At 39.8% G+C, this 18,060-nt stretch overlaps 1 protein-coding gene across 1 annotated transcript; it reads right to left on the reverse strand.

The window, feature by feature from the left end:
- Nucleotides 1-11,586: 11,586 nt before the first annotated feature.
- On the reverse strand, nucleotides 11,587-16,554 carry dpm2 (dolichyl-phosphate mannosyltransferase subunit 2, regulatory). Its single transcript, XM_084934533.1, has 4 exons — nucleotides 16,461-16,554; nucleotides 13,837-13,926; nucleotides 12,947-13,049; nucleotides 11,587-12,864 (listed from the first exon to the last, which is right to left on the reverse strand). The coding sequence occupies exons 1-4, from the start codon at nucleotides 16,461-16,463 to the stop codon at nucleotides 12,809-12,811; spliced, it is 252 nt and encodes an 83-aa protein (XP_084790659.1). The 5' UTR covers nucleotides 16,464-16,554; the 3' UTR covers nucleotides 11,587-12,808.
- Nucleotides 16,555-18,060: the final 1,506 nt, after the last annotated feature.

Raw genomic sequence — 18,060 nt, forward strand, 5'->3', positions numbered from 1 at the left:
TAAAGGAGCCGTTGTTCTTTCATGTCTGTATCAGTGCTGGTTGTGCTGTCATCCCTTGCCAAAGTTTTTTTTTTAAACAATAAATCCCTGAATATCTGGTTTCCATACTCAGTTTTGTATGGCTGATTTCAGTTTGTGTGCATTGCTTTACTCTTAAGAAAGGTGTACCTGACCTTATCACCCTTTTTTCTACATCTCTGAACCTGGTAGCAGTTCCTCTGAATCTCATTGTACAGGGTGGGCCATTTATATGGATACACCATAATAAAATGGGAATGGATGGTGATATTAAAGTCCGTTATCATCCCTTTATTTGTTTAACAACTCCAACACTGATAACAGTCCATCCATTCTCTTCCATTTATGCTTATCAGGGTACCCCTGCTACCTTTGGGCGAGAGGCAGGGTACACCCTGGACAGGTCACCAGCCTGACGCAGGGCTAACACAGAGAGAAAGACAACCATTCACACTCACACCCACAGCAATTTAGAAACACCAGTTTGTCAAACTCCACTAACTGCATGTCTGTGAGAGGAAGGCGGAGTACCCAGAGAGAACCCACGCAGGCACGGGGAGAACATGTAAACTCCACACAGAAAGACCCTGACCAGGTAGTGGAGCCAAACTTGCAGTGAGGCAACAGTCCTAACCACTGTGCCACCGTGCTGCCAACTGCTAACAGTGGAGGAACATAATGAAGCCACATTATGATGTCTAGACCAAATAGAAGGTTATATTAATCACTGGAATTGGACGATTTACTGAAGTGGAAAATCCTTTTCTAACAAAAGCCAAGCAATGATACAATGCAGAAACTGGAATGGTTAGAAACAATTGCTGCGACGGTGCAGGCTCTGGCTGCTTGTTTGGGTTTGACAGACAAATTCCTTACTGAACCTTCACTGTCTATGCAGATGTTTGCAAATAGCCAATGTCATACTGGCAGCAGTGATTAGTTTCTGTCCTTTAGTTTGCACTTTGCACCCATCACACTCTTGTCTTTTAGCAACATAAAAATGAAAGTAATATCGAAATTTATACTAATTAAATGCCTGGCCAATTCACCACTGCATGGCTTCCTGGAGGATAATACTGTACTTTAGCCACAGCAGTCAAGCTTTTAGATCGTCTGTTGGCACAGTGACTGCTATTGTTACTTCATTTGATTTAGTCAGCTGAGAAGAAGCATGGAAAAAATTCTGCTTTATTATAGTGAGGGCAGTGATTTGCCAGGAGGTCAAATCTCCTCACAATAACCTCACTGTACCTCAGAGAGACAGTACAATGAGAATCAAGAGTAACATATTTATAACAGACTAAAGATGGTACACTGCCACTTAACCTGGATAGTGGATTTAATAAGCATCCGCCTTTAACCTAATCACAGTTAGTGCTACCCAAAAAGTTGATTCTGTTCATCTGGATTTAGCGTTTTCAGTGAGTATGCTTCGAGGCAGTTAGCCATTTCCAGCCAGTTACAATAAAAAGGTGCGGGTGTAAATCTTTGTAAAGCTGTACAATATTTCTTTACATTTAACATTCATTTTAATGCATTTTATATTTCTTCTAATAGAGTGGTGATGAGAGAAGTTAATTGATATGTCAATAGCTGAAAACTCAGTCTACACAATACATATTATCTTCTAAACTTCTCTCTGGCCACCTCCTCCAGCTTTTCCAGAGGACACAGACATGTGTAACTTTCTTGAGATGAAAGAAAAACAAACCATAATTGCTGAAGGCCTGATGGACTTTCTTCATTATCAGGCAAATGCCTGCATGACTGTGAAAAGAAAACGCCTGACAACTGATCAAACAAAGATTATCCCCATGAGTATAAAGGAGCCGTTGTTCTTTCATGTCTGTATCAGTGCTGGTTGTGCTGTCATCCCTTGCCAAAGTTTTTTTTAAACAATAAATCCCTGAATATCTGGTTTCCATACTCAGTTTTGTATGGCTGATTTCAGTTTGTGTGCATTGCTTTACTCTTAAGAAAGGTGTACCTGCCACTGTGTTGCCAACTGCTAACAGTGGTGGAACATAATGGAGCCACATTATGATGTCTAGACCAAATAGAAGGTTATATTAATCACTGGAATTGGACAATTTACTGAAGTGGAAAATCCTTTTCTAACAAAAGCCAAGCAATGATACAATCTCCAAGGAAATCTACCCACAGGAAATGTGCTTGTAAGCTGACACTTAACACATCTGTCAGATCTGATAAAACCACCGGCCACAATTCATTGTTACATGTCATGAGTCATAGACGACAGTTCCCAGCAGTAACCACAACCTGGTTTCAGCCTACAGGCAGATCACCAGTAGTAGCCAGCTTAGCGCTCTACACTGCAAATTATGGGGAGTTAGTCCGAGCTTGCAGCATGTCCTTTCACTGTTACACAGAGGACACTTATTCAGTCAAACATCTTAAAATCAGAACTCTACTTCTTCTACTGTCGGCAAACCTCATCAATCCAGCGCCAGCTTTATGGACTGACTCAAGGGTCCGGGCCTGCCCAGAACAGTCACTGTGCTCCCTCAGCTAAATTTTAAGTACCAATTCATACAGTTTGGGCATGAGAAACTTTAACACCCAGCCCAGCAGCCACGCCCTGAACTTCAGTCTCATCAATCAGGCTCATCAGTTTTCATGTTTGCTTTGTGCTGTCGGCTTTGTGTTTATACCTAAATATTAAGAGGATGATCTTATGTGCCCCTGTCCTAATGCCTCCTTAGGACAGATATTTGTGTTGCTATGTAGGGCTGTAGCTTCAGGTTTATATTAAATGGTGATTATCAGTTTCGGGTCATTTTACAGAGTAATTTGAAAGTTGTGTAGGAGGAGTATAAAAAATGCCTTTCTCCTAGGTGTAATTAAGTAACGTGGTGCATGACTTTTCAGAAAATTGTTCTGTGTAAGAATTCATTTTTTAAATAACAACCCTGACACCGATCACAGCAAATAGAAATACCCCAACAGCAGGAAACATTTGACCACACAGCATGCAAGTAATGTGCATGAATGAAATGACTGCTTAGCAATGGTGGTGACTCTCAAAGCGCAGCCAATCACAACACAATAAGCCTGTGATGTTAGTTTTAAAGGGCGAGCCTTCAGAACTGCCAAACAAATGGAACGTGCTGAGATTACTGTGCACTCACATTCAGACGTCTGAGTGTAATGGACTGATTCTTCTATAGCGCTTTTCTACTCTCCCGGAGTACTCAAAGCGCTGTATACAACATGCCACATTCACCCACTCATACAAGCGCTTCTAAACTCAAGTGCAAACTAACCAACATTCAAACACATTCACACTCCGATGAACGCATCGGAGGGCAACTTGGGGTTAGAATCTTGCCCAAGGATATTTGGCATGCAGACTGGGGAAGCCAAGGATCGAACCACCAACCTTCCAATCAGTAGCTGATCTGCTCTACCACCTGAGCCCTGTGTGGTGAGCTCGTTGATCTTTGTCCCTGCAAGGACAGATATAAGTGCTTACATAACTGTGGTTACTTTTCTCTCTGTGTTTACTCATTCTGACAGTGTTCACGTTGATCCAGCAGCAGGATGCTGAGCAGTGGGACAAGGCCGTGCAGTCCTGCTTTCATTTCATCTACAGGCACAATTACTGCAACTCTCCTCCTATCTGATATAATCTGAGAGTCCAACTGGTTAAAAATGTTCACGTCCTACAATCTTGGTTTCTCTCCCGTGACTCCTTTTACATTTTAGAACTGACTTTAAAACTTTCAACCCTTCGCTGGGTTCAAGCTTTATTGTAAAGAACTGTGCTTCTGTCCTCGACTTTAGGATGACTTTCCAGAGGAGATAAGATCTCCAAAATCACATCTTAAGAAACATTTTCACGATTGTTGTCATTATGTTTTCCGACCTCATCCTTTCTAATAATGAATAATCATGGCTTAGGGAATTTGTATGACGAAATCTCATCAAGCAGGAGCACCGGAATCCGGGTCATGTTGGTTCCTGGGCCAGTTCAATCTTTCTCACTGACACTCCTTACTTATTATTTGCGTAACCATCACAGCTGAATCATGCATAGGGCCTATATTGCATGGTTTTTAAAAGCTGGATCTCTAACTGAGGTGACACCCTTCAGGTTGAGATGCTATCTTGAAGGAGAGTACAGGTTGTGACTTTTTTGTTTTCCTGATGGATGTCAAGATGCCAGATCATGTTTTGGTAGGAAGTTTAGTTTAGTTATGTTTGTGGTGTAATGTGCCTGCAGTAACCTGTTATGTTGTAAACTTTTTGGCTGTGTCTTGGAAAAAGAAAGATGTAAACCTGATGTAACTGGAGCCTAAATCCCAGCTTAACCCTGTAAAGCCTGAACCACTTCAGAATAATCCCACATAACTAAATTTTTTGTCAAATGCAATTTTTTTTAAATTGTCAACCAAAACTTATATTTTAGAAGTGTTTTGGATAAATGTAGCACAGTGGAAATTCCACACCTGAACTGTGAATAAGTGGGAGAAAAAAAAGTGTTTCTTTTATACTGTTGTAAATCTGCTCTATTTCCTGTGCATAAGCCCTTAGCATGTCAGCAGGACGCAGGTGAAATGCTGGCATGAATTTAAAACAATTTACTAAATTTACAAATTTTTTAACTTACTGGCCTTTAGTCCAGTGGTGTCTTGAAAAGTTTGTGAATCATTTTCCTTGTCAGCTTCTGTATAAAAAAGCATAACCAACAAAAAGGGAAAGGAGGGGAAAGCCATGGGCTGAATCATATGTCAGACTGATAAGAGCAAAATGAAACTACAAAATCAAACACACAAACCAAAATGTTTGGAATTTTTTTCCCCTGAAAATTGTATTCTCTATGTCACGGCTATATTTATAAAAAATCTGAATCATCGACATGCGTCACAGCTACGAAAGATAACAAAAACAGATAAAGAACTGATGCATTACCTTACTCACCCTTACTGCTTCCAAAGGAAATAAGCAGGAGCCAAGTGCTGATAATCAAATGTGTTGGTTACTCAATTATAAGCAGGTGTGAGCACTTTCATAAGGGTACACCTCATACTCTAAAGGACTCAGGTAACATGTCAAAGGTTAAAGTTCATGACAGCGAAATTTGAAAAATAGGGAACAGGTCTGGCTTGTGTAGAAGGGTTTCCAATGGAAAGCCTAGTCAGCTTTAGGATTGTTTATGCAGCTCCTACCAAAATTTGAAAATAGCCTGTAAACATGAAAGGATGGACAAGAGATCTCTTTCCTCTGTCTGGCCTTTTTATTCCCAGACACATATATGGCAGTAGTTTATTAGTTAGTCAGTTATTTTTTAAGTTGATCACCTTTTTTTTTTTTTTTGCCTGTCCCATTTGGTTCTTTTGCCATCAGAATTATTGTCTAAAGGCGAAGAAAGATGCCCAACGGATTTACTTTACCAAATTGACCATCCCAGCCTTGCCGTAATGGTCTATTTGATCCACCTTTTATTGTTTATTTTATTTAATTTTTTTATTTTCATTTGCTAGATACGGGACAGACTTTAATGAGGAAAAGAAAAGAGGGACGGGGATAAAGGGCAAAAAAACAAAAACCAACTAAATAAGCAGACAAAAAAATACATATATCAATCACCTGGATCACCTGTTGAGAACAAAAAAAGAAAACAAGCAGAAGAAAACGAGAGCAATACAATAAACAACAACAAGTTGATCACCTTTAAAGAAAGATCCATTAAATTGGATCTCTAATGGTTCAGAAGGTCAATGAGGACTAGCAGACATGTAGAAGTATGTTTTTATGTTTTGGCATGCCATGAGCTGAACCATGACCTTCTCTTCTCCAAGGATTGTGTGACACTCCTTTGTAATCACACAGCTGATCTGACTTTACCTAAAGAGCTTCTTTCCCTTCCTCCTTCCAGAACTACAGAGCTGATTTTCTAGGGGTGATCAAAACTGAGGTTTCATTTATTTGTCTGTGTTTTAACTCAGCAGCTACATTTGGCGAAAACCAAACACCTTGGCACCTCACAGTCACTGAGTCAACCATAGATTATTCTAGAGTCAAATGTGAGACCATCTGTCAGGTTTATATGGTTGATTGTCATTTATGCTTAGAAATATTTACTCATATATGCTTAGAGTTTATAATCGAATAGGGGTCTGATCCTTAGCAGTCTGCAAAGACTTTGTGTGCATTCCAGAATGTTCTGCATACACACTCACATCCTGGGGTCATGACATGAGAGAGGTCGTATCTTCTCTTGCTGATATATGGTATGGCAAACACATTGTTACGGATTCAAATATTGGGGATGGATACAAGAGGAAAAACCACAATAACAACACTGGTCCGGCCGGGTTGAGTCAAACGATGATTTTAATGATCACACGCGTGGGAGATGGACACCGTACGCAGACAGCATCAGATCTCAAAATGGTGGAGCATTGATCAAACTCTTATAGCCTCTAGTGGCCCCCACCTAATCATAAAAGCCTAAACATTCACATTCTTTCTCTCACACAGTGCCTAAGCTACAACCTTGGCTCCCTGTTTATCTGCTCCTGCTGAGATGGGGCAGAAAACTCCAGTATGTTCTGTTCTCTTCTAATCAGACAAATAAGGCGATGACTTTCTGCAAACAGTATTTCTCATAACTCAGCAGTATAATGCATCATAAAACAATATCATTCATTCACCATAAACCAGCAGTCTAATGTAATGCAACTCAGCTTAACAAATGCAATAGTTATCACCTTCTTCTAATTCAGGAGAATAATGCAAACTAAAACTACATAATAATTCACCATCTTTAATTAAGGGTCTAACATGGCATACAATAATATTATAATCTGACAACATCTATATCTGTGTTAGTCTAAGTGCCTTTTGTTTAGATGAACAGATGAACACGCACTCAGACCGTACTCTTTGTTCACATGTGTAACTATGTTAATGAGCCTATGCATATTCATGTAACCTCAATAAAAGAGCAGTGTTACGAGGGAGCGGACGAGAGCGACCGAGGTCAAGCGAAGGAACGGCGCTCGTCTGGTTCTCTCCCTCATGCATGAGAAACACAAAGAACTTTGGTGACTTGTGTCTTGCTTTTGCTGTGTAGTAGAATTGTGTTGAACGTTCCGGCGAATAGGTTTATGCTACGAACCTTCGCCATCTGTACGGTTTTCTGAAGCCAGAAGTTGCCTCATGTGGATAGTTATATCCATGTATACATACGGTATAGACCAGCGATCCGCAACCCCCGGGCCATGGACCACCGGTACCGGGCCATGAGAGTTGAGGCTCTGGTGTGAAATTCAAGGTTTTCAGGGTTTTTATTTTTATTTTTTTATCGTTTTTATCATTAACTCGGTTTCCCTGGGTCTTTTCCCGTGCGTTATGAATAAATCTTCTTTTTTTGTACCGGTACTGTTTTTATTTTGTTGTATTTCTCCGCAACACCTTAAAGGCCAGTCCGTGAAAATATTGTCGGACATAAACCGGTCCGTGTTGCAAAAGAGGTTGGGGACCGCTGAAGCTGCATTCATAAACCGTCTGAGCGCTGAAACAAATCAGCCAAGAAGGGCTAAACTAATCAAACTAATAATTTCACTCATCAGTACTGAAGCACAAACTTCTTCTGGTCTGTGTCACAAACACCATCATATTATTTGGAAAATCCTTTAAAAACACCACAAAGATTCAAAAACATCACACACAGTGAAAAAACCCAGTTTAATGTCTGGGTAGTAGATGAGGTGTTGCAGACATTCCTAATTTTGCCGTCCAGATGAATGAGTCAGAGAATGATTAAAGTTTATTTTAACATTGGAGTCTGTGGAGCCTGACTCACTTCTGACATCAAAGGAACTTCAGATTTTGGACTTTGGCCTTGGATTCAGTTTTCAGTTACTGAGGCCACCCCCAGGTGTGACAGCTCAACCCGAAGTCTCATAAACTTGCATTCTTTCTCAAAAGTGAAAGATGACCAGATGTCTGGAAAGACCATTAGCTGGTCTGTTAAGATGCAAATTCTTTTAGTACCTCAGTCAAGTGAAATGGCCAGATATTTCAGCATGAGGCTTCACGACCGCTCTTCACACACAGGTGGGTCAAGGTGGTTAGGCCCATTCTTTCTAAACAGTCTATGTTTTGTCAGGATTTCTGCATCGTCAAAAAATCTTTAATCAAAATCAGCTATCTGCAAACACAATCTGACCAAACTATAACATATCCTGAAATTCTGGCAGTCTGGTCTCATATCAAAATGTGTATTTGTTTGTGCTCTGCCACATGTGGATGAGCAAATTCCAAGGAAGGAAATAAAAGGCTATAAAAGGACCAAAATAAGCAACTTTATATATGGTGTTAGAAGAGTGGATTTCCTGTGACTCAGGATTTCACATGTGATGCCTAATACTACAAAAATAACACGAGGACTGCAGAACAAACGAGCGGATACACCTGAATTTCCTCTAAGGTTAAAAATTTCTCAGATTCTAAAAATAAATTTTTTAAACATCCTTTCATGAGAGAAGTCTTCAGTATTTTTTCATGTTAATGGGAAAAGGACATTAAAACAATGTACAGTGGAACAGGATGGAGTGAATCACAACACTAACAAAGACAAAAAGCTGGTATTTCGATATAAATACGCTGATATGTAGTCCTTCCTGTTTCTTCTGGTGACTTTTATACTCGTTGGGTTAAAACCATGTTATCTTTTCCAGTAGAGTTAATGTGATTTGGGGAAGAGAGGAGTGCAACACAATAAAAGATAAAAAGAGGGAAGAGCAAAACAAATGAATGGTAGCAAAAGTATGGCGGTTACATATTGTTGAACGAGCAGGTCTTAAACCTGTAAGATGTGGTGCTGATGGATAAGAGCGGCACGTAGGTAGCATCAGCTTGGGAATTTTCACCACGCTGCTTCGACCCAATCCAAACCGCAATGCTGCCTTCCCCACGCTTTGCAGTTGCAAGGAAGTTTTTTGTGCTTTTGACCCTCCAACTACAGTAGTGGGAGAAAGTGTTTAGTCCCTTTCCTGATTTCCTAGTGTTTTGCATATTTGTCACACTTACATGTTTCAGGTCATTATCCAAATTTTAATATTATGCAAGTAAATAGAACATGCAGTTTTTAAATGATGATTTCATTGATTAACCAAGAAGATGTATCAAACCTACGTGGTTCTCTGTGAAAAAGTAAGTGCTCCTCTTGTTGAATCATGAATTAACTGTTATTAATCACATTTTTTTGGAAAGTCGAGTTCAGTTTTACTGAACACACTCAGGCCTGATTACTCACAGACCTGCTGAATCAAGAAATCATGTAACTAGATCCTGTGTGACAAAGTGAAGCAGGCTAGAAGAATCAAATGGGAAACAAGGCAACTGACATCTATCAGTCTGTAAAGGGTTACAAAGACATTCCTGGGAATAGGGGAAGCTTCCCAGAAATGACTAGCCGACTGAAATTACTCCAAGAGCACATCAACAACCCATCCAGAAGGTCACTAAAGAACTTAAAACAACATTAAAGAACCCCAGGCTTCACGTGTCTCAGTAAGATCAGAGTTCATGATTCAACAATGCAAAACTGGGTTCAAGAAAACCACTGCTGACCAAAAAGATCACAAAGGCTCATCTCAAGTTTGCCAAAAAGCATCTTGATGATCCCCAAGACTTCTGGGAAAATAATCTTTAGACTGACAAAACAAAAGCTGAACCTTTTGGAAGGTGTGTGTCCCGTTACATCTGATATATCTGACATGTGCCTCATCCTCTTTACCAGCCCTGATTTATGCCCAAAAGCAGCCTCCGAGTGCAGGTTCTTATAATAACTCTATTGTCAAAGTTACCTTGAAAATATGGTATCAATTTCGTCATTATTTTAAGTTGACCTTTTTTCCCCTTCAGTCACCCATTTTGAAAAATCCCTCTTTTCAGCCTTCGTTAGTTGATGGTGCTTTTTATTTGTGGGCCTCCTTGGGTATCAGGTCTTTTTCTGATCTGTATATTCAGAATACATTTGCCTCCTTTGAACAGCTCTCATTGAAATTTGGCCTTCCAAAAAGTCACTTTTTTCGCTACTTACAAATCCGGAGTTTTGTTAAGGAGAAATCCTCTCAGTTCCCATCTAGACCTCTTTGTCATGACTTTGATAACCTTCTATCGCCTCCCCCTTCATCACAGGGCCTGATCTCTTGTCTGTATGGGAGAATATGTTCCTTTGGCAACTCCTCAACCTCGGCTATTAAAATGACATGGGAGCAGGATTTGGGGTGTGTGATTCAGGATGACTCTTGGGATAAAATTCTTTACCGGGTCCATGGCTCCTCATTATGTGCCAAACACGGGCTGATTCAATGTAAGATTTTGCACCGTGTACACTGGACTAAAGCCAGACTAGCTCAAATATACCCCAACCTTAGCCCTGATTGCGACCATTGTCATCAAACACCTGCCTCTCTAATACATATGTTTTGGTCATGTCCATCCCTCAAACAATACTGGATTAATATTTTTCTGATTTTATCAAAGATCATCCAGCTAACCCTCCAACCTGTGCCCTTAACTGCTTTGTTTGGGGTTCTTCCTGATACAGTTGTCTTGCCGACGCCCCAAGCGGATCTGGTAGCATTTCTCACCTTATTGGCAAGACGCAGAATATTGTTATGTTGGAAGTCCCCTTCTCCCCCATCCTGGGAAATCTGGATCAGAGATGCTTTGCATTTTAGCAAACTTGAAAAGATTAAATTCACCCTGCGTGGGTCTATGGCCAAATTTTTTAAGACCTGGCAACCCTTTTTTGACCATGTTCAGACTTTGCGGTCTCGCAACGCTCCCAATTAGCCAGCTCAGACTTTATTCTATTTTATTTTATCTTATGTTTAAGTATATGGACTCTATTGTGCCTGCGCCTTATGATGGCATTTACTTACCTACTTTATACATATTTCTTTTCTCTTACAGATTTGACTTATCTCTACAACTAAGCTGACCACTCATTATGTCTGTGTTTTGTTTTTTGTTTTTTTCTTGGTTTGTGTGTTTTGTTTTTTCCGTGTCTGTGTGGGGGTGTGGGCTCTGAAACTCTCCACATCTCTCTTGTACACTCAGGAACTGTTATCTTGTACTCCAGGGTTTACTATTCGTATTATTAGATTGGACCCTTTCTTTTTTCTTTTTGTACACCCACTGGTACTCCTATAATTATGAGGTGGGAGTGTATGTTTCATATTGTTTTATGTTCTTCAAAAAGAAAACGGCATATTGTTCAATTTGTCTTTTGTAAAAATGGATGCAGAAACTTTAATAAAAAAAAAAAAAAATATATATATATATATATATATATATATATATATATATATATATATATATCTGACATGTGAAAACATTCAGCATGAGGTTTCAGGGCAGAGCTTAACACACCAGTGGGTCCTGCTGGCTACGTCCATACTTTCTAAACAGTCTGTGAGATTATCAGGATTTCTGCATAAAATGTGCCTTGATTTCAATCTGAGCCAGAATTGTAAACAAATACAACCTGACAAAACTGATCACACAACAGAAAAAAAAACCCAGCTGTGTTGTTCACATTTTTATTAAACACAATAACTGCTTGTTTAGCAACATCCTCCATCACGTTTCTCATTACGACAGAGCAGCACGGTCTCGTGGCAAATGTAAATTAACCTCAAAGAAATGGACGCGTTGACCTTTTTTCTAACTGAAACCAAGTGGTTTCAAATGATAATTAATGCATTTTAAATCATTCAAATATTTAAAATTCATTGTAAAATCTGTGACATGTGGGACTCAAACTTGAGTGTGTGTGAGCAGCTCCACCACCTACTGCTCCAGCCTCCACATGCAGACTTTTCCAACTTTTAAGTGAAAATAATAATTTTGTACGTACAAATACTAGTAGACAGATGAAAAACTGTGTTCAGGAACATGACAAAAACAATGGAAAACTGTGCACAGAAATACAAATCAACAGATTAGAGGGTTGTCTTTTTAAACTTTATTTCAATTTTTGCCCAAGTAAGTGCTCAAAGGTGCTTCGAGGGAGCTGCTGAGGGGTCAGAATTGCTTCTATAAGGACTTTGGCATTTCCTGTAACTTCGTATGAGACTTGCACAATGATGAAGAGGAATTCTGAACAATTCCTCCTACCAAACAGCCCCTTTCAGGTCCTACCACAACATGCTTGGACTTTATTCATTGGCGTCTTTGAGTTATTGCTGGGTTGCATCACCCCACCTCTCAAAAGCTTTTGCTCATGAACTCCTGCTTTGATGTTCACTTGAAAATGTCTTTGTAAAGTTTTATAATCACTGATCTCTCACTGAGTGTAAAGGTGTCCAGGACCTCAAGGTGGCTCCACCCTCCAACTTGCTTCACAGTCATGATGCGGTTTTGGTGCCTTTTTCCCTCCAAACATAATTTCTTGTCTCATTTGTCCACGCAGCAATACCTTAAAAATGTCGAGAAACTTCCAAATGGTCTTGAGAAAAGTTGTTAGCACAAAAGCTGCTCAATAACACAAAGAACTATGAGTGTTATACAATGAGTATAACTGTGAATTAGCTGAAGATTAGGTCGCATTTTCTTCCCTTCTTCAATGAGTTTCTTTCAGTGCATTCAATGATGCCACTTGGGGCCACCAAAGCTGATTTTTTAAAATGCAGAATTAAGACCGGCAAACTTTCCTCTGAACAAAAATACTTGTAAAAGTGATGATGAGGAGTATTTATTACAAAATAGGGCTGGATTTTAGTTGTAAGGTGCAAGATGTTTTACGACATTAGTCCGCTTTTTTTGGCTTGCGATTCTTCCACATGATGACAACGGTGAAGGCTCCTGCAGAGAGGATAACAGGCATTAGCGTTCATTGAATTAGATAAGTAGATAACTTGGCCTACAGTTCTCATGGTGGACCGACCTATACAGATGAGCAGTATTACTGCTGCGATTCCAGGCAGAATGACTGAGTACTCCCGAGGAAGAAAATACTTGTGCAGGAAGTGATCGCTGTCCACAAAAGGCTGGAAAAACGACCAAAACAACCATGTTAATGTGTGGTGTCAAAATTACTGTCTGCGAGTCACATGACGCAGTTCCACACCTAAGACTATAAAAAGCAACACGAGGAATGGTGCACTAAAAGGCAGATACAAGGCTACTCTATGAAAAAAAATCTGGTTAGTTTCTGGACAGGATTTTTTTTTTTCCTCCATTCCCTCAAGACGGAGATCTAGTTCAGTATTTTTTTATGTGAATGGGAAAAGCAAATCAAAAAAAAAGGGGAAGGTGGAATAGGATGGAAGTGAATCACAATGCTATCAAAGGCAACAGACTGGTGTACTTTAGTTTAATGTGCTTGTTATTCGAAGTTCTTTTTCAGCCTCTCCTGTTTCCTCTGGTGACCTTTATACTACATCTGGGCTGGAGCCATGTTAAACAAAGAAAAGGATGGTGAGAGGATCACAGCAAAGTCAGGACATTACATAAACTCTACAATGAGATTGTTCTAACAGACTGTATCTCACAGCTTCCACAATGCAAACCTGGACTAAATTAATTCAAAGAATACACGGAAGTCTCTAATAAATAAAAAGACTGGGGTGACATAATCAGTTACATGAGCTGGGTGCTCGACTTGTAGCATGTGCCGGTGTAGTTTATGTAGCGCCAGCTCGGGAATTTGCTTTGTTGTGCCACAGGCTAGTTAACATCAATCACAGTTAAAACAACAATTTAACCCCCCCAAAAACACCAGCTTCCATATGTCCATGTGACTGATGTGATTTCAGTGAACTGAAGAGAACTTACCAGGACGATGACCCAGACAGAGTAGTACGTGAACAGCACGAGGCTGAAGACAACAAGACTCATGCCAGCCGCTTGATCCACTCCAGTAGCCTGAAAACACATCCACAGAAAAACTGAGCACGAGGACGTCGGTGTTAAGCATGGCACTGGTGGTCGTTTGAAGCTTTATGCAGACTAATGTCAATGTGGTTAAAAGTTTAAAGCCAGACGTCAGGCTGTCGTCAGAGGTGAGACACTAAATTTCCCATAAAGCAACTGGAAAGGAGATCCTCCTTGTTGTTACTTGGATATTGAGCACACTTCATGGCACCATCCTCCTCTGGCAAACATTAGCTTTGTAATTGTCAGTTTTGGCCAAATTAAAAATACTCATTAAGACTTTACATCACATCCTGACCAATAAACTGTGATTCTACCTTTTTTAAATAAATGTCAAACAGCAACAACAGTAAATAACAACAAAAATTGCAGGTAAACTTTTACTAGAAAAATTTGGATCAATATAAATAGTTATCTTTATTTACAGGCACTTTTATAAACCCGCATTTCAAAGGATATTTTGTCATGTAGTCAAAATAACGAGCAACAATGAACAAATAAATGAAAACTCAACAAGACGTTGATTCAATAGATCTCGAATCAAAAGATCTCCAGTACGAGGTCACGAAAACAACATCTACAAGGTCAATTGCAACTAAACATGACAACCTTTGCAGCTAAAACAACCACTGACACTACAGCAACTTCAACTTCATCATTCATCTGCAACTAAATCAACCTCTAAACCAACTCATCATCTAAATTCACCATTGCAACTATACCTGCAACTAACCCCAGTGCTCCAGGTTAACTGGTTAAATTGGTTTACATGTTCTACTCTCCGTGTTCCAGATGTTGGATCCGCAGATTTGTCTCCTCTGTCTGTCAGTGTGTCTGCAGCTTGACAAGATTAAAGACCTTGGGGGAAAAAAAGTCTCCATCTGCAGCTTGTGCAAATGCATACACACATCAAAATTATCTTCAGACAACAAATAAATTATTTTGATAAAAAATAAATAAATCATAAAGTCTTCTGCCTGGTCTCGTACCCCTGTCTTTCTTTAACATAAATAACGAGCTGACATTTTCTCAGGACACCACCGATCAGCTCAGCTGACCTCCACTTTCCCCTCTGAGTGACTAATCTGGGTTAAAGATGACAAACGGGATTTAAAGGAGGAGCGATGGATGCTGATCACCAGATCAAAAACACACACTTAAACCTACGTCCTGTTTCTTACCTGACTGATAAGCTGCTAAGTGCTTTATAATTCAGCTGTGAGTTCGGTGAGTTTTCTGAATATACTCGCATCTTGAGAGGATGACTGTGGTGGGGCGTGGTCTGCGGTGCCGTGCAGGGAGGGCGGACGCACCTGCACTGCATCCTTAATCACGCCCGCCGAGTTAAAACACTGGGACTCAGGGGTTGGTGTGCGTTATGGTGTGATCTAAATAAACGGCTCATAAGTGCGATATGTGGTCCCGCCGAGCCTTAATTCCACCACAATGATTTTTAATCGTTTCAGCAGATCAGTGGCAGCTATATTACTGACGCACACGGGTACTAATCCAAACAGTGTGGGTCATTAGTTCTATTTATTTCATATCCAAACAGCCCAAATTCTCATTAAAGCAACAGGTTTGCTTATAAAGTGGTCCATCGCTCCATCCGTTTAAATCCTGTTTGTCATCTGTCATCCAGATCGGTCACTCTGAGGGGGAACAAGTTCCAGCAGCTCTGCGCTGAAAAAACAAACTACATTTACTTATTTTGTGCACAATATTGTGATGACGTCACGTTGTATTGCCCACGTTAAACTGTGACTTTCACCAGATAACAGGGGCGTGTTTCCTGAATCAGCAGGCGCTAAACAGCTGACAGGTGAACAGGATCTACGCAGGTAAACTCGAGGGTCTTTGTTTAGAAAGAAAGACAGCGCTAGGAGACCAGACGGAAGACTTCATGGTTTATTTATTTGTTTAAATTTAAATAACTTAATTGTTGTCTTAGGATAATATTGACGCGTGTATGCATTTTGCATCATCACACTAACTCCATCAGCACCTGCCAATTAAACTAACAGCTCGAGCTACAACGCTGCCTGCACCGCAGCACGGCGACTCTGACAACTAAACCAACAGAAGCATCTGCAGCTACCAGGTGTTCCCCCATTTCCACAATAACATGCATTAAAAGGAGACAATCGAGGGAATCCCCTTTAAGCTGCAAAGGCACTGCGCAGCCGCACCAAACTTCATTCAAACCTTCACCGTTTCAGTCAATTTAATAATTATCAAAGATATTTGATCTCTTAACTTCATAAACATGCAATATACGAATAAAAAAACACTGCCAGTAAATTCGGTGCTGAAAAATGTTACCAGGTCGGTTAACTTATAATCAGTTTTACCCCAACCATGAAGCTAACTGCTAGCATGAAGCTAAAAGAAATAAATGTCACAGCCAAACAGCAAAGATTAGCTCTGCAGCTAATTACGCTTAAACTGATGAAATTTCATTAAAGTATTAATTTGTCTCTGCTCGTTTATCAGCTGTTTAAAAGTAATCACAGCAGCTGTCTTACCATTTCTCACCCACACACAGGTAATGTTGTTATTTGCTGACGTATCCTGGTGCTCTTCTTCCTGTTGAGTAATCCGGTTGATACAATTCATCTAATGGTCTCTGATGCCCTCTCGTGGTTCTTCTTACAGCAGTACCGCACTACCGCCACCAACTGGTATGGAGTGTGGACCGAAATGACCCCCCAACATAAAAACATTCAAATTCTCCGAAACAAATGAGTCTTCCTTAAAGACCAAAATATGGCTTGATAACTTTCACTTTTACAGTTCTTGCGAAATAAATCAACCAAGTCCAGTTTCACTTTTATATCGTCAAGCTTTTTCATCAGTTGTCTTCTTTCAGCATCAAATTTCTAACAATCCAATAAAACATGTTCTCTACTGCAGTCACACTCCCCTGTGCAGTGTTTCCCTATTAATAAAAGCAAGGTGCTATTCAAACCAGTGTGTCCGAATCTAAGTCGAGATATAACCGTTTTTCCTGTGCTTCTCATTTCTCTTGTTTTCCTTTGGATTTTATAAAACCATCGCCCTTTCCTCTCTTCCTCCCATTACTTTTGCATGTTGTGCCATATTCTACTTTTGATCTCCATCCTACTAACTCTGATATCCACATCCACCAACAGTCTCTTTGTAGCTTCCTTTGCCGTTCTGTCTGCCATTTCATTTCCCTTAACTCCATGATGTGCTGGTACCCATAAGAAGGTGACCATAAGCCCCATCATAGTAACTCTGAATAATGTTTGCTGAATTTGTATCAGAATGTCAGCTCTGCAGTCTGAGTGACTGTCTTGCAAACTGCCCAATGATAAACTCGAGTCTGAGCATATCACATATCTTAGTGGTCTTGTAGCTTCAATCAACTGGGCAGCTAACATTACTGAAACCATTTCTCCTGTGTATACTGATAAACCATCACTGATCCTTTTCCCTACCTTGATATTAAATTCAGGAACAATAAAGGCTATCCCGCTTTGGTTGGCTGTATTCTTTGATGCATCTGTGTAGATTCTGACAGAACTGTAATGCTGAGTAATATATTCTTGCACTGTATGCGAATAATATAGAATAAGGATAAAACCCCTATCCTTATTCTTTTTGTTTAATAGTGTGAAACATACTACTGGATCAGGGAGTATCCAAGGTGGTATTGTAGGCAACTGTACTGTTTGACTTATGTTGATCTTGTCCAGGTTAAATTCAGCTGCTTCCTGTCAACCCAAGGTTCTTCAATTCTCTTTTCTCTTTTTCCCAGCATGGAAAATAGTTTTTGTTGGATGATCTTGACTATGTCCTTGTAAAGCCCCTTCGTGGTTTACCTGCTACTGCAGCTTCATAGATCACTGCATCACATACGCATGTTTGAGGCAAATAAACATAAAAACAAAACAAACGAAAAAATTGACGTTGACACATTGTATTCAGAATCTTAAAAAATATTTTATAATCACCCCACAAACCATAAAATACTGTTGACAGACATTGTAAAAATAATTTTTTGCTTTATTTTAATGTGAATAAAAGCGAAATACTTAGATAATCATTTTATACCTGCGCTGAAGTGGAAAATAGTAAAGGGCAAATGAAATTCTCATTGTC

This window comes from Perissodus microlepis, chromosome 7 (assembly GCF_051167445.1).
Source record: "Perissodus microlepis isolate ML-2025 ecotype Zambia chromosome 7, ASM5116744v1, whole genome shotgun sequence".
NCBI lineage: Eukaryota > Metazoa > Chordata > Actinopteri > Cichliformes > Cichlidae > Perissodus > Perissodus microlepis.